General features: G+C 42.4%; 1 protein-coding gene across 1 annotated transcript in view; it reads left to right on the forward strand.

The window, feature by feature from the left end:
- The first annotated feature begins 517 nt into the window (after positions 1-517).
- The window catches only part of LOC126162586 (ATP-binding cassette sub-family C member 4-like), a 234,797-nt gene continuing 212,209 nt past the window's right edge, over positions 518-23,105 (forward strand). The window contains exon 1 of the mRNA XM_049919186.1: positions 518-658. Within this exon, the coding sequence (XP_049775143.1) occupies positions 585-658 (74 nt within the window). The 5' untranslated portion in view covers positions 518-584. The remainder of the gene's footprint in view (positions 659-23,105) is intronic.

Raw genomic sequence — 23,105 nt, forward strand, 5'->3', positions numbered from 1 at the left:
CCGTCAATGCGAAGAAGAGGTGACCGAGACGTGTAACCAATGGCACCCCATACCATCACTCCGGGTGATACGGCAGTATGACGCTGACGAATACACGCTTCCAATGTGCGTTCACCGCGATGTCGCCAAACACGGATGCGACCATCATGAAGCTGTAAACAGAACCTGGATTCATCCGAAAAAATGACGTTATGCCATTCGTGCACCCAGGTTCGTCGTCGAGTACACCATCGCAGGCGCTCCGGTCTGTGATGCAGGGTCAAGGGTGACCGCAGCCACGGTCTCCGAGCTGATAGTCCTTGCTGCTGCAAACGTCGTCGAACTGTTGGTGCAGATGGTTGTTGTCTTGCAAACGTCCCCGCACCCTCTGGGAGCGCGCGAGCCGTGTGCAGTGGGGCGCGCGGCAGCACGGAGCTGGTGGCGGCGCTCCCCGCGGCGCGCGATAAGCCGGGCCGGCGGGCGGCAGCCTCCGCTATTAGCCGGCGCGCGGGCCGCCAGCCGCCAGTGCACCGCACCGCTCCGCGCAGCAGACGCCGCGCATCCGAGCGCGCCCCACCGCAGCGCAGCCGCCGGCAGCCGCCGCCATGGACGCCGGCAAGAAGCGCAGCCGCGCCAACCCCAGACAGACGGCCAACCCGCTGTCCGCGCTCCTCTTCTGGTGAGTCCCCTCTACACCTGTTGCTCGCTCCTGCTACCTGATCGTGTACGAAATCCGGGACCGGCCCGTCCGGCTTCCTGGAAAAGCTGCACTGGAGTGCGTTTACTTCCTTCTGCGTGACCAGGCAACGCGAAAGTGACAAGTGCCTCGCTAGTTCGCTTTCCTGTACATTCTCACAGACTACCCCTTTTGCAGTTTTATTGCGAACTACTTTAACAAGAACCGTAACAAAGATCACGCTGTGCGGAAGACTATCTACACATTGCGCTTTATTGGCAGACGCCTAGAACGTGCAACAAATCTTCTTAAGAGAGCGACAACACCACGCTTGTCCGTCTTCTGAAGTACTGTGCGGTGTGGGATCCTTATTAGATAGAATATTGCTGCGCGGTGTGGGATCCTTACCAGGTGGGATTGACGGAGGACCTCGAAAGGGTGAAAAAAAAGGGCAGCTCGTTTTGTATTATCACATAATAGGGGAGAGAGTGTGGCAGATATGATACGCGAGTTGGGATGGAAGTCATTAAAGCAAAGACGTTTTTCGTCGCGGCGAGATCTATTTACGAAAGTTCAGTCACCAACTTTCTGTTCCGAATGCGAAAATATTTTGTTGAGCCCAACCTACATAGGTAGGAACGATCATCAAAATAAAATAAGAGAAATCGGAGCTCGAACAGAAAGGTTTAGGTGTTCGTTTTTCCCGCGCGCTGTTCGGGAGTGGAATGGTAGAGAGATGATTGTGGTTCGATGAACCCTCTGCCAAGCACTTAAATGTGAATTGCAGAGTAATCATGTAGATGTAGAGTGACGGAGGACACAGGAAAGGTACGAAGTTGGGCAGCACGTTTAATATTATCACGAAATAGGTGAGAGAATGTCACAGATATGGTAACAGAATTGAGACGGCAAACATTAAAACAAAGGAGAATGAGATTTTCACTCTGCAGTGGAGTGTGCGCTGATATGAAACTTCCTGGCAGATTAAAACTGTGTGCCGGACCGAGACTCGAACTCGGGACCTTTGCCTTTCGCGGGGAAGTGCTCTACCAACTTTTTTTCCCCCCTTATGTTGATCTCATTTTGATCGTTACAGTTTGTTCTATTTGTTCGGGACGGACGTCCTACGACGTCCGCTTAAGTTCTTCGTTGATCCATTCGCTCAGTTTTTTTTTATTGCAGAGGGCAGCTAACCCTCTGACCGAGCACGCTGAGTTACCGCGCCGGCTTTTTGTTCGTTAATGTTCGTTACGTTTGTTCGGGGCGGACGTCCCATGACACCAGTTGAAGTTCGTTGTTGATCCATTCACTCAGTTTTTTTTATTACAGAGGGCTGCTAACCCTCCGACCGAACACACTGAGCTACCGTGCCGGCCAGAGCTACCCACGCACGACTCACGCCCTCTCCTCACAGCTTTACTTCTGCCAGTATCTCGCCTCCTACCTTCCAAACTTTACAGAAGCTCTCCTGCGGAGACTGGATACTGGCAAAAGTAAAGCTGTGAGGAGGGGACGTGAGTAGTGCTTGGGTAGCTCATTTGGTAGAGCACTTGCCCGCGAAAGGCAAAGGTCCCGAGTTTGAGTCTCGCTCCGACACTCAGTTTTAATTTGCCAGGAACTTTCATTAAAACAAAGCGTTTATCGTTGCGACGAGATATTTTCAAGAAATTTCAGTCATCAACTTTCTGCTTCGAATGCCAAAATATTTTGTCGACTCAAAGAAGGACAGCTCGTATTGTATTATTGTGAAATGGAGGAGAGATTGCCATGGATGTGAACACGAATTGGGGTGGCAATCATTAAAACAAAAGCGCTTTTTGACGCAGCGGGATCTTGTCATGAAATTTCAGTCACCAGTTTTTTCGTCAGAGTTTGAAAATATTCTGTTGGCGCCCACCTACATAGGAGGAAAGATCATCGTGCATAAGAGAATTCAGAGCTCGCACGGAAAGACTTAAGTGCTCTTTTTTCTCGCTCGCTGTTCGAGAGTGGAAATAGCTTGAAGGTGTTTCTGTGTACCCTCTGCCAGGCACTTAGCTGTGAACTGTAGATTAATCACGTAGATGCAGATGTAAACGTACATAAGGTAAGATACATGTGTTTATTTTTCCCACGCTCTATTAGAGTGTGGAACGGCAGAGAAAAAGTCTGAAAGTATGAACCTTCTGGCATATACTTAAGTGCCATTTGCAGAGTAATCATATAGTCGTAAATGGGAAGAGTAACGTCAGGATCGCTTGATAAAGATCACCCTCCGTTTCTACACCTGTCTTTTTTAACACTTAGACAGTGACGAGGGAATGTGGAAAATGTTACATACCATTGAAAATCTTTATTTACTAACCCCTACCTTCAAAGTTTTTGGTACTGCTGTAAGACAATATAAAGTCTCTTCCAGACTGGACTGGCATGATTATATTGTCTCCCCTTGTCACTTTTTGTATCCGCCAGTGTTGGTTTATTAGAGAAGCAGGCTCTGCTATATAATGATCGTTCTCTCATAATGGTTTTCTCATATGCTTCTGTCGTCACAAGTCATCTGTGTTCTCACCTTAGTTACGCTTAAGATGAAGGCGAAAGCGTGTATTTAATTTGTCAGTGAGTCGCCCACCTTCTTTTCGGTGCAGTCATCTTGATGGATGTCCAAGTTCCTGTTTTAATCACTGTTTGAAACGTAAATTTAGTTCTTGTACCGCCTTCTGCATAACACAAAGTATTTATTCTTTCTTTTCTCACCTGCAAACGTTTACCGACCTATGTGCAATCTGCTCTGTGCCTCATTTTATTATTTTCGTAGAAGCAACGTGAAACACAGAGAAGACAGGATACAGTTGTTAAAATGCAAAGGAAGACATAATACCCACAGAAATAAAAAGTTCATATAGAAATTTTGGCAGGGAGGCACAATCTAGGATGTTCGACCGCCTGGGGCTAGTCTTTTTATTTGACGCGATTTCGGCGACTTGCGCGTCGGTGATGATGAGGATAACACACGCCCATTTCGAGTGTAGAAAATCCCCGACCCGGCCGAGAATCGAGCCCGTGGACCTGTGATCGAGAATCAGCAACACTAACCACAAGACCACGAGCTCCTAGCAACACCTATGCTGAGTGGTCAGAAACAGTCTGACAAGCTTGTAATGGTGTTACACGGTGGATTCCGCTGGGAAATAATTGTTAAGAGAAAAATTCGATACGTTGAGCCGTTTCCGGGTTCATTAGAATTGAAGTCAGCCAATCAGGTCCCTGCGCGCACAGATTCAAGCAATTGCACACATTAAGATGCGGTAATGCACAGACATTTGTGGGTACGTGGAGTTACGACTTGCTGAAATGCTCATTACTCCAGAATGAAATTTTCACTCTGTAGCGGAGGGTGCGCTGATGCGAAACGTCCTGGTAGATTAAACCTGTGTGCCAGGTCGAGACCGCTCTACCGACTGAGCTACCCAAGCGCGACTCACGACCCGTACTCAAAGCTTTAATTCTGCCAGCACCTCGTCACTTACCTTCTTCCTTTCTTCCAGGAGTCCTAGTTCTACAAGGTTCGCAGGAGAGCTTCTGTGAAGTTTGGAATGTAGGAGACGAGGTATTGGCAAAGTTAAAGCTGCGAGGATGGGTCCTGAGTCGTGCTTGGGTAGCGCAGTCCGTAGAACGCTTCCCCGCAAATGGCACAGTTTTAATCTGCCAGGAAGTTTCATGCTCGCTACTATTTAAAACATACCTTTTCAGAAAGTTATTAATTTAAGGTGGGCGAGCAAAAGTTACGTTTGTTCGGCTTGAGGAGACCAAACGAAGAACAAGGATAGCGACACTAGAGCTGTAAACCTACTGTAGGGTACTGTGGACTGTCTTTTGTAAGTGTAGACTACGGTAGTTTTCCTAGTAGGCTAGGTCAATTAATATGGTACCCGCATTACCTGTATGTTAGGTGTGTTGCATACCTATGGGGCGTTACCTCAATAAGACCCTTTGTTTGTGTATGCAGTCAGTGTCTTATTAGATTCCCCCATAAACCGAAAGTGGTGAACTGTCTAGAAAATGAGTGAGGATATACAAAGGGCCGCATAAGTTCCGGCACGCTTTTGTTCTACAAGATTGTCCTCCTCTCTGTTATTTAAAAATAAGCTATATTTATGGCAAAATGTTTAGCTCTGGGTCTATTTGAAAATTGTTGATTTGTAAAGTGAAACAGAGAAGTGTTCTAGCAGAAGGACAAAAGGGAAGAGTTATCATATACCGCTAGAAAACGCTGTTTCTTTTTTAAAAAAATGTAAAAGAAAAAACATACCAACCTTCGCTTCCTACTTCGTCGAGCTTATATAAAACACATTTCTGTTGTTCACAAACAACTTTCGCATTTATCAGTAATAACAAGAAACTCTTGATTTTGATCATGATGTAGAACGTTGTATTGAACACAAAATAAAAACAACAATTACATAGAATTTTTTATGTTTGTGCATGTAAACTGTACTTGCATCAAAAGTGCTTTGGTTATATGAAAGTCCAGAAGCTACGCGATCAACTAATTTTTATTACCTATAAAACGCAATTTATGTTTTGTAAGGATATAAAAGATGCAGTGGACTAACCCTGAAAGACGTGCGGTTCTATTTACGTGCAAAGCAAAGAAACAAAAATCGAAGAGAAGTCGTCGCCTCCCCATTTCTCTCTCACATATTCATTTATCTTTCTTTTCCCACCAATGCTATCAATACTACCGGTGATACTACCATTTACTACCTCATTTATGTACTGCACCATAACTACCGAACCGTAGTTCTGGTGGAGTGCAAACCAGTGACGCTTTCGTCAAAAATAGGATGAACAATTAGGAACGCTCATGCCATTTGATGATCCAGAACGAAAGGCTGTTACCCAAAATAGCGGTCTGGATTTAGAGCAAGCGCGCTTCCCTTTGGTGCAAGCTAATTCTCAACGTATTATACTACTGGATTAAATATGAGAGCACAATCACAGTCCCCTACGTAACAGGTCATAATAAGAAAAACAGCAACGTCTTAGCTACATTTCTAAGCTGTGTCTATAACAGTCTCCATGATTAAATAGGCAACAGAAAAGTTTGAAAATCAGGTGTTGTAGGTAGATAATATGTTCGTTCAAAAGTACCTGGAAATACTAAAAACGCTGTAGTCTTGAATGTGATGGAATTACGCTTCGAGCTAAATTTGCAACACAAGAAAACTATGCAGTTGAAGAAAAGCCGATAATTTCTATTTTAGAATGATTTATCAGGAAAACTAAGCCAGCATCCGCCAGGATAGTTCTGCACTTTAGCACGCAACTTCCGGGATTCGGGAGGACGAACTGGCCCCTTAACGAGTACGCCCGCCGGATTAACGACGGAGACCAGTATGCTGGCCAGCCTGAAAGTGATTTCTAGACAGTTTCCGACTTACCACTCGGTGAACAGTGGTCTGGTACACAGGTCCCACCTCGGATACACGATTCGCAAACATTTCGACAAAAACGTTCTTACACCTCCACATTGAACAGCGAGAATTGCCTGCTATCTTTTCACCAACGTACTGAATTACTTTTTGTGCTAAAATATAATGGCAGCTCTCAATCGAAGGTAATATCTTTTAATGATTTATAGTATTTGTCAAGCTTTTTTTCCCCTTGTAGTGCCATTAGAGAGAGATGCTGGCTGTACATTACGTGATATCTCAATCTTTTAACTTTGTTGTATGGCACAAGATACCTTGCAGACATTAATGTGTCCCTGTGTGGTATGATTGCCATCCGAACGGATACCGGAAGTGGATCGAAGTCACAGAAATAATATTGTAATATCGAAATTTATTCGTGATGACTGGGTGTTGTGTGATGTTCTTAGGTTAGTTAGGTTTAAGTAGTTCTAAGTTCTAGGGGACTGATGACCATAGCTGTTAAGTCCCATTGTGCTCAGTGCCATTTGAACCGAAATTTAGTCAGCGTATCTAGAATACCGAGAAAGTAACAGAGGACCGCCGTCATTGTTGTGCAGATGAATGATCTCATTGATCTGTTTAAGTACTAATCACAGGTACTGTTATTATATTCTAGAGTGGTGTTGGTTTGACTGAACTATTCTGGAATGAAGCAGATGCTACAGTAAATTGCACTGTATTTAATACCACAGTGTCCACTCTCAGTGATACAAAGTAAATGCAAACATGTCAGTATAAAATTGATGTAGATATATTGCTGAGGGAATATGTTACTAGTGATAAATTTTATGTCAGTTAGGAGTACTTCTGTACCTCATCGCGATGTACCAAGTATGTATGCACGTCTGGTGTGAGACCTAGCAGCCGGCCGGGGTGGCCGAGCGGTTCTAGGCGCTATAGTCTGGAACCGGGCGACCGCTACGGTCGCAGGTTCGAATCCTGCCTCGGGCATGGGTGTGTGTAATGTCCTTAGGTTAGTTAGGTTTGAGTAGTTCTAAGTTCTAGGGGACTGATGACCTCAGAAGTTAAGTCCCATAGTGCTCAGAGCCATTTGAACCATTTTTTTGAGACCTAGCAGCTGGCGTAAAATGGGATAAAACAAGTGCATGTGGCTAGGGCCTCCCATCGGGTAGGCCAGTCGCCTGGTGCAAGTATTTTTAGTTGAGGTCACTTTGGCAACTTACGTGTCGATGAAGTTGAAATGGAGGACAACACTCAGTCCCCGAGCGGACGAAATCTCCGAGCCGGCCGCAAATCTAACCCGAGCCCTTCACAAGGAATTCTGCCGCTCTGACCATTCAACTATGCAGGTGGACGTGTCGTGACTAATGAAGTACTGTACCACAGTGAGACTCTCTCTGAGATTTATTGCTTATCGTCAGAAGTCGCCTTACTCATTAGGCTGTCTAAGCACGCTTCCAGATCTGACTTCCATTGTCACAGCTGCTATCACCTATGGTTTGCGGACACTACAATCAGAAGTTCTCCTACGGAATATGGGGAATAGCAGAAATAGGGGGAACGGAGTCGAATGGTTCATATGGCTCTGAGCACTATGGGACTCAACATCTTAGGTCATAAGTCCCCTAGAACTTAGAACTACTTAAACCTAACTAACCTAAGGACATCACACACACCCATGCCCGAGGCAGGATTCGAACCTGCGACCGTAGCAGTCCCGCGGTTCCGGACTGTAGCGCCAGAACCGCTAGACCACCGCGGCCGGCAGGAACGGAGTCGGTAGAGGACCTTGGCTTCCCCTGTCACATAGGATATCAATAAAATGAATTAAATGAACTGGGGGGACAGATGGGCATAAAAATACCATGGGATCAAATTCTGTCACTGTAAAAATGAAATAGCTGGCTCATTTCGGTCTTGTCTTTCAACACATTTGAGGACGAGGTGGCACGTAACATATCGTTACTATTACGGGAAACTTTCCACCAAGCTTCAAGAAAGCATTTAAAAAAATGAAATGATCTCTCGTTTTGCACATGCTGCGGTATTCAAAGAGACAAACACTGAAAGGGAAACTAAAGGGGGTAAAAATACCATTCGCAGCGAGTGCCTTAGAGCGTGTTTTGAGCTGTAGTTAGCGGAATATAGATCTATAAATAGGTTCCGGAAACATGGAAAAAATACGAGAAGAGTGTGACCAGTCGATTTTGCCCGCACGAGACGAACACGCAAACAGTTCTGTAATTCCATGCGAGACGTTTCGGAAGAAAATAGCCACTATCGTGAGAAGCGTCTGGATGGCTTCCAACCGCCAGATTGTCATAACATTTCTGGAGGAATCTGGCTGTCTCCCACACATGTTTCGAATAAAGATGTTCAACGGAAGACAAGAAAAATGAGACACCAAACGGAAGCATACAGAAAATCTCATTGCTAGCCGTTCCCGTTCGCTGCCTGCAGCGATACGGACGTCACAGTTTCTATACTCTAAAGCATTATTCGTCGGGTATAAGAATTAAAACTACGAATTTATTAAGTAGTTTTCTCCATCGTACTAGTTTCTTCGCGCACCTTCCGTCCCAATACAGAGTGCTGTATACTCCTTTTCAATAGCAAACTTTTTAATCAACGATAAGAACTCTTAGGCACAGGCCTTGTACCTCTGTATTTTTGACGCGCTGGCCTCGGATTTGTTCCCGAAGTAAAGTTTGATAAGGCAGTCCTCAGAGAGTTTTCAGTAGGGATTGTGCGCTATGTTGAAGAGATTTCCACAACGTTTCCTTTGTATCTTCCACGGTCAGTGAGCAGTGTTAGGTCATGCGCTATCACACCGCAAAAAGGAAAAGGAAGGAGGATCTGAGTTTAACCTCCCGTCGATACAAGGTCATTTAGAAATGGACCATAAAAACGGATTACGAACGGATGGGGAAGGAAACCGGGCGAGACCTTTTGAAAGGAAACATCGCGGCATTTGCCTGGAACTATTTAGAGAAATCACTGTAAACTAAAAACAGGACGGTCGGACTTGGATTTGAAAGATTGTCCGCCCGAGTGGCAGTTCAGTGTTCTAACTACTGCGCCACCCTGCTCAGTCAGACCACAAGAAGATGAATGTGCTGTCTCTATCGCAAAATGCAGACAGACCCTGCGGAGTCCATTGGCATAACAGCGTGCACTTTCAGCATGTCTATGACCAAATAAGTACAACAGGAGGCACAAAAATATTGTTATTACTTTCGTTTAGGATGGCAAAATGAGACCTTACTATGTTCTGTTCTCTAGTTACCATCACCTATCAGGGTGATTTTCAGAATTTCGTATACTTCATTTCACTGTATCCGAACCTGTAGGTCTTCAGTCAAGAATATTGGGCACGTGAGAGATTGAAGTATCCCATAACCTAAGTCCGATGGCATTTCTCACCTGCACTGTATCCCATTTTCACTTTTTTTGCTATATACTTATAATTGATTAAGGTGTAACTAACCACTTTAACAACGCTGAACCACCTGAGCCATCCAACAATGGTGTCATGGGCTTTTAGCCACGTGTTTAGCGACAGTCAAAGAAGGCCGAAACACTGGGGGAGGCTCTATCCACCGTTTTCTGATAAGAACATCCCTTCACATTACGCTAGGCTTAGGACTGGATACGCTTTACACAGGCTCACTTTTTGTAAGAAAACCAGATGTTTTAAATATCTGCTTGATTCCTCCGAGTCGTTATATATTCTTTTAATGTCTTTTACGATTTGTCAAAAGCTTGGTATGTTTTTCTTCTCTTTTGAAGAGGCAGGCTACTGGAATATTTTCAAGAATTTCAGATATAGCATTTGCTGCTTCCAGCTTATTTATCGGAGAGTATACATTCTTATTTTTTAATCTATTCAGAAGTTTAGTTTCCTATGACAACCATCGACAGCACTCGTGCTCCTGTGCTGCTGGTCAGAAGCATTACATATATTTAGTTGGTATTATAGGATTTTCCATCCATTGATCGACCATATAGTCTGTGAATTTCATCAGCTTTTCTCACTGAGGACTTCCTTTGTTATTACTATCCATGCATCATCAACACTCTTAGGCGGAGGATTATCCTCCGCAGCGCACACTGGAAAAACAATCGGACTTCTTCTCGACCCTTGTATTCCTCCATGAATCCCAGTTTTTGTATTTTCTTCCACAGACAGTGGTTGAAGCCAAAATTATAACCGGGAAGGGATGTTTCGGGGAACACTGTTTTAGCAGATTTAATAGTAACCATTTCAAAGTCTAACTTCAGTTCTCGGTGACCACCCAGTCATAATATTTTTCAGTCCAGAAAAAGGCTTTCATATGTATTTTGACTTTTGTCTGAGAGTAAAGCAATAAAACAGGAAATACCTTCGTTTCTTCTTCTGTGCTTCCGATGTCAACGTTTATGTGTACAGTTGCTGAGACTGTTTCTAATAATTGCGAAGTGTCCCGTCCATAAGAACAGTACCACTTTCACACAGAATTTCCTGCGCTTCTTCACAACTGAAACCCAAGTTACATCCTTCTACATGTAGGGTAGCAGAAGCGATCCCTCAATGCCATTTAGTACGGATTTCGAAAACATATTTCATGTGAGACCCAATTCGCACTTTTCTCACTTAACATCCTGATAACTATGGATCATGCTAGTCAGGTAGCTGTAGTTTTTTTTTTTTTATTCTGGAAAAGGATTTGACTAAGTAAGATACATACACGTACTATCGAAAGTACGACTGTATGACGTATCAACCGAAATTTGTGACTGGATTGGGAATTTCATGGTGCGGCGACAAAACTATGGATCATACCAGTCAGGTAGCTGTAGTTTTTCTTGATTTTGGAAAAGAATTTGACTATGTACGACACATACACGTACTATAGATACTACGACTGTATGACGTATCAAGCGAAATTTGTGGCTGGATTAAGAATTTCATGGTGCGGAGGTAGAAGGATGTTATCTTGGATGGAAAGTCATTGACAGATGTAGAAGTAACTCCGAGTGTGCCCCAGGGAAGTGTGCTGGTATCCTTGCTGTTAATTTTGTATATTAATGATCTTACAGACAATATTAATAGTAACCTCAGATGATTAATAATGAAGTACTACCTTAAAAAACTTACAAAAATATTCAATTGGATTTTGATAATGTTTCAGAGTTGTACAAAGTTCAGCAACTTGCTTTGAATGTTCAGAAATATAAAACTGCGCACTTCACAAAACGAAAAACGTAGTATCCTGAGTCTACAATATCAGCTTGTCACAACAAGAATCGGTCAACTCATACAAATACTTGGTTTTAACAATTAGTGGGGATGTGAAATGACTGTCACAAAGGCTCATTCGTACGTAAAGCGGAAGACAGTTCATTGGTAGAATGCTAGGGAAACGCAATCAGTCTTGAGAGGAGATTACTTACAAAATACTCTTGCGACGGCCGGCCGCTGTGGCCGATCCGTTCCAGGCGCTTCAGTCCGGAACCGCGCTGCTGCTACGGTCGCAGGTTCGAATCCTGCCTCTGGCGTGGATGTGTGTGATGTCCTTAGGTTAGTTAGGTTTAAGTAGTTCTAAGTCTAGGGGGCTGATGACATCAGATGTAAAGTCCCATAATGCTTAGAGTCATTTGAACTATTTTTGAGCACGACTGGTCACTGGTTTGTTTGATCTGTGGAGGAGTGTTGCGGAGATGCTGGAGAAACTGAAGTGACAGACACTTGAAGGTAGACATAAACCAGTCAGAGAAAGTCTACTTACCAAGTTACGAGAATCAGCTTCAAGAGATGAATCTAGAAATATGTTACAACCACCTACGAATCACTCAGGTAGGGATCTTGAGGACAAAGAGTAATTACAACGCGCACAGAGGCGTTTAAACAATTATTCTTCCCGTGCTCCGTAGGAGATAGGAAGAGAAGAAGCCCTAATAATTGATAATCGGCAACCAATGCTGTACAATCGCAATAAAGTCATGAGATTTTATTGCGATTGTACAGCACTGGTTGCCAATTATTAACATAAAAATGATCGCAGGCCTCAGACGGGATTTTATGTCCTGTATATCCTAATAACTGGTACAATGAGAAGTACTCTCCGGCATGTACTTCACTGTGGTTTGCGGATAGTGGATCTATATGTAATGGTTTTCTGGCGAAATGGACTCCAATGTGTTTAGGGAGAATCTTGGAGAACAAATCATCTGATGTAAATCACACGAAGTCTAAAATCCCTTTTAAATTTAGAAATGAAAAAACAAACCACACGTCCATAATTTACTGGCTCCCATATGTGAAGTCAAATTACATAAATACCGTTTCCTGAAAGAAATTCTATACAAAATTGATGAAACTCGTACTAATGCACATGTTGCAGCATAAATAAAAGATAAAAACCCCGTTCAGAGCAAAACAATTGTGTGTGGGCTCGATATGTATTTTGAACGTAAAAAATTGGCATTCAATTTGGTATAGCATAAATAAATAACGTCAATACGAAGTGTCATCACCTCAAGCATCAATACAGTACCAGCAGCAAAAGGCGGTGGAGTTTAAAGTGGAATCTATAAGCTTAATGGGGAGTGGAAGTCTACATCGTGCTATAGTGCTCTTAACGCAGGAAGGGCCTGAGTAAAAGAACTGCAACATGCCTCGAGAAAGCAACCGAAACACGCGCTATGATATTCTATCGAGCTATTGGGCTGAGTGGAATGAGCGTTGTCTCCTTATAGGATGAAATCATTATCCATTACATTCATCAGCGTCAATTGTGTCATCCCTACAGACGTGTGAAGTCGCACCTACAAGTGTAAACACATTCTTTTCCTTCCTTCCCTTTTCCTGTTTCTCGACGGGTCGGCATTTTTACATGAGTTTTCGCAATGTTAGTGACAACTGGTGGCTGGATGCTCTTCCTGACGCCACCATTCTACCTGGGACGGGAATTTGTGTAGCCCACCTACCTGCGTATAGAGTAAGCTCCATGCTCAAATGTGGGAAAGTGAGAACGTTTTCTAAATGTGTACCTGAGACAAGACGTGAGTACCAGACCGGTATTCATACATTGTGATGTGAAAAACCACATACAAATCACATCCAAGCTGGCCGGTTCACCAGCTCTCTTTGTTTATCCACGAGGGGGATTCGATCAGCGGTAGGTTCGCCTCCCTAATCCCAAAAGCGGCGCAATAACGGGCTCGCCTACCGTGTAAACACATGGAGATGTATACATCCGTCAAGATAGAGACTCACAATAGACATACACTGCATCGTTTGAAAGCATTTGTTTCACGTATATTGGACGGATGTTAAAGCGTTCCAGGCATTTTTTCAGTTTGCAAGCTACATTAGGGCTCATCCGAGAAGACGCAATGTCCTGAATACAAGCAACGAGTGAAATACATTTTTGTTATTTAAAGCCAACAACCTAACGCAGATCTTCGATAAAACGCACTACCGTGTGTCTCACGGCGTGATGTGAGCCTGTCCAGCTGACGCAATATTGAGTCACCGAAACTGTGTTGTGAAGGTAAATTTGACGAGATCTTGGTGAGATATAACGTAGCGTTTCTGTTTATGAGTATGAGACGCAGAGGGTGAAAGCTGATTCCGGCCATCCTATTCGTCTCTAACACCAGCAATGGGCCCGCTCAGCACAACGCCTACATGCCCTTCGTGGGTATCTCTCCACAGTGTCTCACTTCTCACTACACGAGATGTTTGCATAAAGCCTGACGAAAAGGAATTTCACAGCATTAGCTCTTCTTCTCCTGCTGACCAGGAACTGTAGATACAGTTCGAGCATTATCGTCGATTTTCTGTTGTTATGGATGCTGTATTAATATAGACTCAAAAACCTGACAATTGTTACCGTTTTTAAGACTTGACTACAGACAGGAAAGAAAGGTGTGGAAGTTTTTATAATGTGACCATTACAAATAAAAAAAATAATTTTTGAACGTAAACGGATGAAAGTTTTATCTTGAGAACTCGCTGTCACTAATCTATTTTCACTATTATATATACTTCACACTGCATATAAATTGGCAGCATATTGGCTGCATGCACCCGTACGTGAAAGCGAATTGTGTTAATAGCCTGTAAAGTGCGATCTGTTTCGATACTTGTTTACGGCACCATGGAATCTATGAATGTGCAGACAAGACTCAGCCCTGATCAGATTGCCTCATTTCTACAAATCCCCTATTTCAACTTCCTTTGCCTATGATTTTAATACTAGAACTACAAACTAACAACACTCTGCATATTGGTATTGCGTTTTCATTTTGATAATTTACAGGCTGATCCTTTTTTGTAATAACACTAACATGGCAGTGCACTGATCGTGCACTAGTCCCTCTTTCTTATTTCGCAATATTAAAAAAAATTCGTGTAATATCAAAGCATTTCGTTCAGGATCTCGCCAGCACTAACAGACACGAAGTATTGGTTCAACTGTTAAGCAGATATTCGACATCGACCGCAATACAGATCAGAGATTTACTTTAGCTGACCAGGCAGACTTAGTGACAAAGTCACGGAAGTAGCAGCAGCACTGTAAGCTAGCGGCCTCACCAGACGCCCTGTCTTTATTCTCGCCTCACTAATTGACGCCAAGAAGGGATCCTGAAGCACCTATTAATAGGAAACTGTTCCGACGTAACTAGTCAGAACAACACTTAGAAGAATGTGATTGCATCTTGGAAAAATCAAACTCTACTAGTGTTACCGAGCAAGGTCGCGCAGTGAGTAGCACACTGGACTCGCGTGCGGAAGGACGACGGCTCAAATCCACGACCGACCATCCTGATTTAGGTTTTCTGTAATTTCCCTAAATTGTTCCAGGCAAATGCCAGGACGAATATTTACCCCATTCCTGGCACGATCCTAGCTTCTGCTCCGTCTCTAATGGCCTCGTTGTCGACCGAACGTTGAACGCTAATCTTCCTTCTTTCTTTCTCGTTGTGTTAATTCGTAAAATTTAAAAGCAAACAACAAAAAGGTTTCTCTGAGCTAATGATCAAATGGTTCAAATGATTCTAAGCAGTGTGGGACTAAGCATCTGCGGTCATCAGTCCCCTAGACTTAGAACTACTTAAACCTAACTAACCTAAGGACATCACACACATCCATGACCGAGGCAGGATTAGAACCTGCGACCGTAGCAGTAGCGCGGTTCCGGACTGAAGCGCCTAGAACCGCTCGGCCACAAAGGCCGGCAACTAATGATCCTTGATCATTATTCTTATAACTCAAAATACTGTTCTGCTGGTATTCATTCAGAAGGCTGTTCTCTTTTATTGCTGAAGATCAAATGAGCCCGCAAAATATTGCTTCAGCATGAGCGAACATCTAGCGTAACACATTCCAGCCAGTGTGTACCACCGGCCTTCCATCGGGCGGCTTGTACCGAGGGTGACTCGTGCTCGAGTGTACCAACTGTGGTACAAGCAGTACACTGACGTATGATGCATTACCTATCAGCCAGGCGAAACGAACAGCTGTGAATTCAATTTTGTGTCACCAGTAAACGAAAAAGCTTGGTGAATAAACGAGATATCACATAATTTGTTATAACTTTAGTGTAAAATTATTATGTTATCTCGGGTTGTTTTAAAAAAATGTTGTTGTTGTTGTGGTCTTCAGTCCTGAGACTGGTTTGATGCAGCTCTCCATGCTACTCTATCCTGTGCCAGCTTCTTCATCTCCAAGTACTTACTGAAACCTACATCCTTCTGAATCTGCTTAGTATATTCATGCATTGGTCTCCCTCTACGACTTTTACCCTCCACGCTGCCCTCCAATTCTAAATTTGTGATCCCTCGATGCCTCAGAACATGTCCTACCAACTGGTCCCTTCTTCTTGTCAAGTTGTGCCACAAACTCCTCTTCTCCCCAATTCTATTCAATACCCCCTCATTAGTTATGTGATCTACCCATATAATCTTCAGCATTCTTCTGTAGCACCACATTTCGAAAGATTCTATTCTCTTCTTGTCCAAACTATTTATCGCCCATGTTTCACTTCCATACATGGCTACACTCCATACAAACACTTTCAGAAACGACTTCCTGACACTTAACTCTATACTCGATCTTAACAAATTTCTCTTCTTCAGAAACGCTTTCCTTGCCATTGCCAGTCTACATTTTATATCCTCTCTACTTCGACCATCATCAGTTATTTTGCTCCCCAAATAGCAAAACTCCTTTACTACTTGGTCTCATTTCCTAATGTAATTGCCGGCCGGTGTGGTCGTGCGGTTCTAGGCGCTTCAGTATGGAACCGCGTGACCGCTACGGTTGCAGATTCGAATCCTGCCTCGGGCATGGATGTGTGTGATGTCCTTAGGTTAGTTAGGTTTAATTAGTTCTAAGTTCTAGGTGAATGATGACCTCAGAAGTTAAGTCGCTTACTGCTCAGAGCCATTTGAACCATTTGACCCTAATCTAATTCCCTTAGCATCACCCGACTTAATTCGACTACATTCCATTGTCCTCGTTTTGCTTTTGTGGATGTTCATCTTATATCTTCCTTTCAAGACATTGTCCATTTCGTTCAGCTGCTCTTGCAGGTCCTGTGCTGTGTCTGTCAGAATTACAATGTCATCGGCGAACCTCAAAGTTTTTATTTCTTCTCCATGGATTTTAATACCTACTCCGAATTTTTCTTTTGTTTCCTTTACTGCTTGCTCAATATACAGATTGAATAACATCGGGGAGAGGCTACAACCCTGTCTCACTCCCTTCCCAACCACTTCTTCCCTTTTTTTGCCCCTCGACTCTTATAACTGCCATCTGGTTTCTGTACAAATTGTAAATAGCCTTTAGCTCCCTGTATTTTACCCCTGCCACCTTGAAAGAGAGTATTCCAGTCAACATTGTCAAAGGCTTTTTCTAAGTCTACAAATGCTTTAAAAGAATAGATTTTCAAAATAAAAGATTAATATATTAAAACAGTAGCCCAGGGTTTTTGAATAAGAAAAAAAGTCTGGGAATTCCTAAGGCACAAAACTGCTGTGATTATAGGTCCCTAGACTTACACACTACTTAAAACTAACCTAAGGTAAGGACAACACACACACACACGCACACACCCTTGCCCTAGGGAGGACTGGAACGTCCGGCGGGAGCTGCCGCGCAATTTGTGACATGACGTCAGTGCCGTATGATGTACAGTGTGAAAACACGCGCCGCCCCACGGCGACAAGCGCAATACTCAGCGCCGACGTGAAGGTGTTAAGCTGCGACATTTGTAGTTATTATTTCGTAAGTTTTCTCTAATATCTTCTGACGAACACTAGGACGATTCCTTGTCGGCACACAAAACATCGGCTGATCCAATCCTCATAATCAACGGCATGAGAACTGGTTAGCGGAAAAATAAATGAAACAGAATCAGCGAGTTCCGAACTATTGTCTTGTTCGTAATGTCTAAGTAACTAATTATGTCGAGTAGACTGTATCGTAGTGACAGAATAAGTTCTCTGTCTTTCACTGAAGTAAGATGGACGTCACAGCATTAACTACACTACTGAAACACCATCTCCCTCGAAATATTGAGCAAGATGTGCAGTGACCAATAATACAGTGTAAATAGTGTACCTGAAGAGGTCAAAAGAGTGTGATATGTCATCAGCACAGAGAACTTTTCAGAAGTTTGCAGGTCACGTAAATAAAATGCCGTAGCGTTGTTTTAAGCAATAAAGGGAATAAATTTATTAGAATGTTGTACAAAATAGCAAAAATAGAAGACAGTCTTCACGCATGTGTCCATGAAGTCGATTTTGAGCGTCTTCTTCATCTGGACAGCAATGTAAGCCCCAAAGTTATATCAGCAACCAATAGTAACATATATTACCTGGTCTCCTCTAGTATATACACAACTGGCCATTAAAATTGTTACACCACGAAGTTGACGTGCTACAAACGACAGGAAGAAGATACTGTGATAAGCAAATGATTAGCTTTTCAGAGCATTCACACAAGATTGGCGCCGGTGGCGACACCTACAACGTCCTAACACGAGGAAAGTTTCCAACCGATTTGTCATACACAAACAGCACTTGACCGGTGTTGCCTGGTGAAACATTGTTGTGATGCCTCGTGTAAGGAGGAGAAATGCGTACCATCACGTTTCCGACTTTGATAAAGGTCGGATTGTAGCCTATCGCAATTGCGGTTTATCGTATCGCGACACTACTGCTCGCGTTGGTCGAGGTCCAATGACTGTTAGCAGAATATGGAATAGGTGGATTCAGGAGGGTAATACGAAACGCCGTGCTGGATCCCAACGGCCTCGTATTACTAGCAGTCGAGATGACAGGCATCTTATCCATAAAATCTGTTAAATCTGAGCTCAAGAGGGTAATCAGTAAGCCAAAAATTGATTATTTTAGGACACTCCTCAGAGACATTCACTGGACTGATGTTTACAGTGCTCATGGCATGAATGAAAAATATAACATTTTTGCTAATAAAGTGCTTACCTTATTCGAACACTGCTTTCCCCCAAAACTTACCAAGGTTAGAGCAAAGTCTACAAAGAAGCCATGGATTACTCAAGGAATAGGAGTATCTTGTAAAACAAAAAGAAAACTGTATCTGTCAATCCGAAACATTTCAAATGTTGATGATATAGCACATTATAAGAAATACTGCAAAATATTAAAGACTGTAATACGGATGTCAAAGCAAATATATTACAAGGAAAAGATAGTCATATCAGATAACAAAATAAAGACAGTATGGGATATAGTGAAGGAGGAGACCGGAAGAACCAGACATGAAGAGGAACAAATAGCATTAAGAGTAAATAATACATTGGTGACAGATGTGTATAGTGTTGCAGAACTTTTTAACAAACATTTTGTAACTGTTACTGAAAAGATGGGGTTGTCAGGTTCGGTAGATGCTGCTATGGATTACCTTAGACCAGACATTTCAAGTAACTTCCATAATATGAATTTGACCCTCACTACCCCAACAGAAATAATGTCCATCATAAAATCTTTAAAATCAAAAACATCTAGTGGGTATGATGAAATATCAACAAAGTTAATTAAAGAATGTGATTCTGAGCTAAGTAACATATTAAGCTATCTGTGTAACCAGTCGTTTATCAGTGGAATATTTCCTGAATGGCTGAAATATGCTGAAGTTAAGCCACTGTTTAAGAAGGGAGGTAAAGAAATAGCATCAAATTTCCGTCCAATTTCACTGTTGCCAGCATTCTCAAAAATTTTCGAAAAAGTAATGTACAGTCGTCTTTATAACCATCTTATCTCAAATAACATACTGTCAAAGTCACAGTTTGGATTTCTAAAAGGTTCTGATATTGAGAAGGCTATCTACACTTACAGTGAAAATGTGCTTAATTCATTAGAAAAAAAATTGCAGGCAACTGGTATATTTTGTGATCTGTCAAAGGCATTTGACTGTGTAAATCACAATATCCTTTTAAGTAAACTAGAATATTATAGCGTAACAGGAAATGCTGCAAAATGGTTCAAATCTTATATCTCTGGCAGGAAACAAAGGGTGTTATTAGGGAAGAGACATGTATCAAGCTATCAGGCATCATCCAACTGGGAACTAATTACATGTTGGGTCCCACAAGGTTCCATTTTGGGGCCCTTACTTTTTCTTGTGTATATCAATGACCTTTCATCAGTAACATTACCAGATGCCAAGTTTGTTTTGTTTGCCGATGATACAAACATTGCAATAAATAGCAAATCAAGTGTAGTCTTAGAAAGATCAGCCAATAAAATATTTGTGGACATTAATCACTGGTTCCTAGCCAATTCTTTGTCACTAAACTTTGAAAAAACACACTACATGCAGTTCAGAACTTGTAAGGGGTGTCCCAAGAGTATATGTCTAACATACGATGACAAGAAGATAGAAGAAGTGGACAGTGTTAAATTCTTGGGATTACAGCTTGATAATAAATTCAACTGGGAGGAGCACACCACAGAACTGCTGAAGCGTCTTAACAAATCTCTGTTTGCAATGCGAATTTTGTCAGACATAGGGGATATAAAAATGAAAAAGCTGGCATACTATGCTTACTTTCATTCCATAATGTCATATGGGATTATTTTTTGGGGTAATTCATCAAGCCAAGCTAAAGTTTTCCGGGCACAAAAACGTGCAGTAAGAATTATGTGTGGTGTGAACTCAAGAACATCCTGCAGAAGCCTGTTTAGGGAACTAGGGATACTAACTACAGCTTCCCAATATATTTATTCCTTAATGAAATGTGTCATTAAAAATATATCACTTTTTCAAACCAACAGCTCAATTCATGGAATCAATACTAGAAATAAGAATAATCTTCACAAGGATTTAAAGTCACTTAGTCTTGTACAAAAAGGTGTGCATTATTCAGGAACACACATTTTCAATAACTTGCCAGCAGCCATAAAAAGCTTAACAACCAATGAAATTCAGTTTAAGAGAAGCCTAAAGGATTTATTGGTGGCCAACTCCTTCTACTCCATTGATGAATTTCTTAGTAAAACCAACTGATTTGTATATAAATACAACATAACTTCTGCACAATTTCAGTGCAGTAATGTGTTCACTGAAAATTTGTGTGTGTGTGTGTGTGTGTGTGTGTGTGTGTGTGTGTGTGTGTGTGTGTGTGTGTGTGTAAGTATAATCTAACTTCTGCACCATTTCAGTGCAGTAATGTGTTTATTGTAAATAAGTATTACAGTAGTTGTATTACATGTTTATTACCTTATAAATAAATAAAAAACTTTTTTATTTTAAATTCAGTGCATTAGTATTTGTAAAATGACTCTTAGTGTTCATTAAAAATGACGATCATTCCACTTGGGACCTGTGGAATGGTACATTAACTTATTTGTTTTAGTTGTAAATATTTGTCATGTATTGTTGTTTTTCTGACATGTTCCACATCCTGGAGGACCTCCTCACTACGGATCAATTGGAATGAAAGTAAATCTAATCTAATCTAATCTATAGCTGTAACGGATCGTGCAGCCACGTCTCGATCCCTGAGTCAACAGATGGGACGTTTGCAAGACAACCACCATATGCAGGAACAGTTCGACGACGCTTGCAGCAGCATGGACTATCAGCTCGGAGACCATGGTTGTGTTTACCCTTGACGCTGCATCACAGACAGGAGCCTCTACGAAGCTGTTATCAACGATGAACCTGGGTGCACGAATGGCAAAACGTCATTTTTTCGGATGAATCCAGGTTCTGTTTACAGCATCATGATGGTCGCATCCGTGTTTGGCGACATCGCGGTGAACGCACATTTGAAGCGTGTATTCGTCATCGCCATACTGGATATCACCCGACGTGATGGTATGAGGTGCCATTGGTTACACGTCTCGGTCACCTCTTGTTCGCATTGACGGCACTTTGAACAGTGGACGTTACATTTCAGATGTGTTACGACCCGTGGCTCTACCCGTCATTCGATCCCTGCGAAACCCTACATTTCAGTAGGATAATGCACGACCGCATGTTGCAGGTCCTGTACGGGCCTTTCTGGATACAGAAAATGTTCGACTGCTGCCCTGACCAGCACATTCTCCAGATCTCTCACCAACTGAAAACGTCTGGTCAATGGTGGCCGAGCAACTGGCTCGTCACAATACGCCAGTCACTACTCTTGATGAACTGTGGTATCGTGTTGAAGCTGCATGGGTAGCTGTACTTGTACACGACATCCAAGATCTGTTTGACTCAATACCCAGGTGTATCAAGGTCGTTATTACGGCCAGAGGTGGTTGTTCTGGGTATTGATTTCTCAGGATCTATGCATCGAAACTGCGTGAAAATGTAATCACATGTCAGTTCTAGTATAATGTATTTGTCGAATGAATACCCGTTTATCATCTGCATTTCTTCTTGGTGTAGCAATTTTAATGGCCAGTAGTGTACGTTGCAAAATGTATTGAATATGACTTAAATGTGTATGGAAGGCAGAGAGTACTCAGTAAAGAATAATGAGGCATTAGGCTATACCTTCCTGCAGATTAAAACCGTGTGCTGGACGGCAAAAGAATGCAATCCTACGAGAGAATGTGCTAAACAATTGCAGAAAAGATCTATGTTGGATAAAACTTCTGTGATGCTTTTTGTAATTGCAGGAAACGAGGGTTACTGTACTGAAACACAACATGTGGCGTAAAGTGTGTACCAGACTGACATGGCAGTACTTGCACAGAATTTCTTGGCCAATACGCTGCGGAGACAGGGAAGCTATGTCGTTTCTGGATGCTTCCCTTTCCAGCAAATAGTTAGTTGTCGTTTTCGACGTAGCAAGATATTTGATAGTCACGCAACGGGCACGGATTGATATATACAAATATAACTTCAGTCTCTTGCGCCGAGCTAACAGATGAGATACTGCTGTCTGCCGCTACTTTGCTCTCTCAGACAAACAGATTGCGTTCCCACCATGTGACTGCTACAGCGCTATATATCACCACAATTATCGCGTGAAGGCTATTGTTCTCAACCGTGTTCCGTCAACAGTGATACAGAAACACATCTTCAGTGAGTATAAACACACAAAAGCGTATTTATATTCATCTTAAATGGCCATATTTCAGCATTCTTTGGTAACTTGGCTGGGTGACAGCTGAAATTGTGACAGATCGTTCAGGACAGCATCAGTTAGTTGACTGGCACAGTTTGAGTAACTGTGACAACTGAAAAGATAATTCAGACTGATAAGTTGTAGAATTTGACTGCAAATCTTGACAGTGGGATATAGGCAATAGATCAGATTTGCACAGAACGTTATATCAGTAAATGTTAGTTAGTTAGTTAGCCAGTAAGCATCATGTTCAGTGGATCATTTGCACGAGATATTAAATATCTACAGACGTGAATTAGTAACTCCTACCCACCAACTATTCCACATTCCAGTAAAAGAAATGATTCTACAGAACAGAACGAGTTGTCAAGGAGAAACATTTTTTGATTGTTTTCAAATTATACTTTGCTATCCTATCAGACATTTGCGTGATCCAGT

Source organism: Schistocerca cancellata, chromosome 2, assembly GCF_023864275.1.
Source record: "Schistocerca cancellata isolate TAMUIC-IGC-003103 chromosome 2, iqSchCanc2.1, whole genome shotgun sequence".
NCBI lineage: Eukaryota > Metazoa > Arthropoda > Insecta > Orthoptera > Acrididae > Schistocerca > Schistocerca cancellata.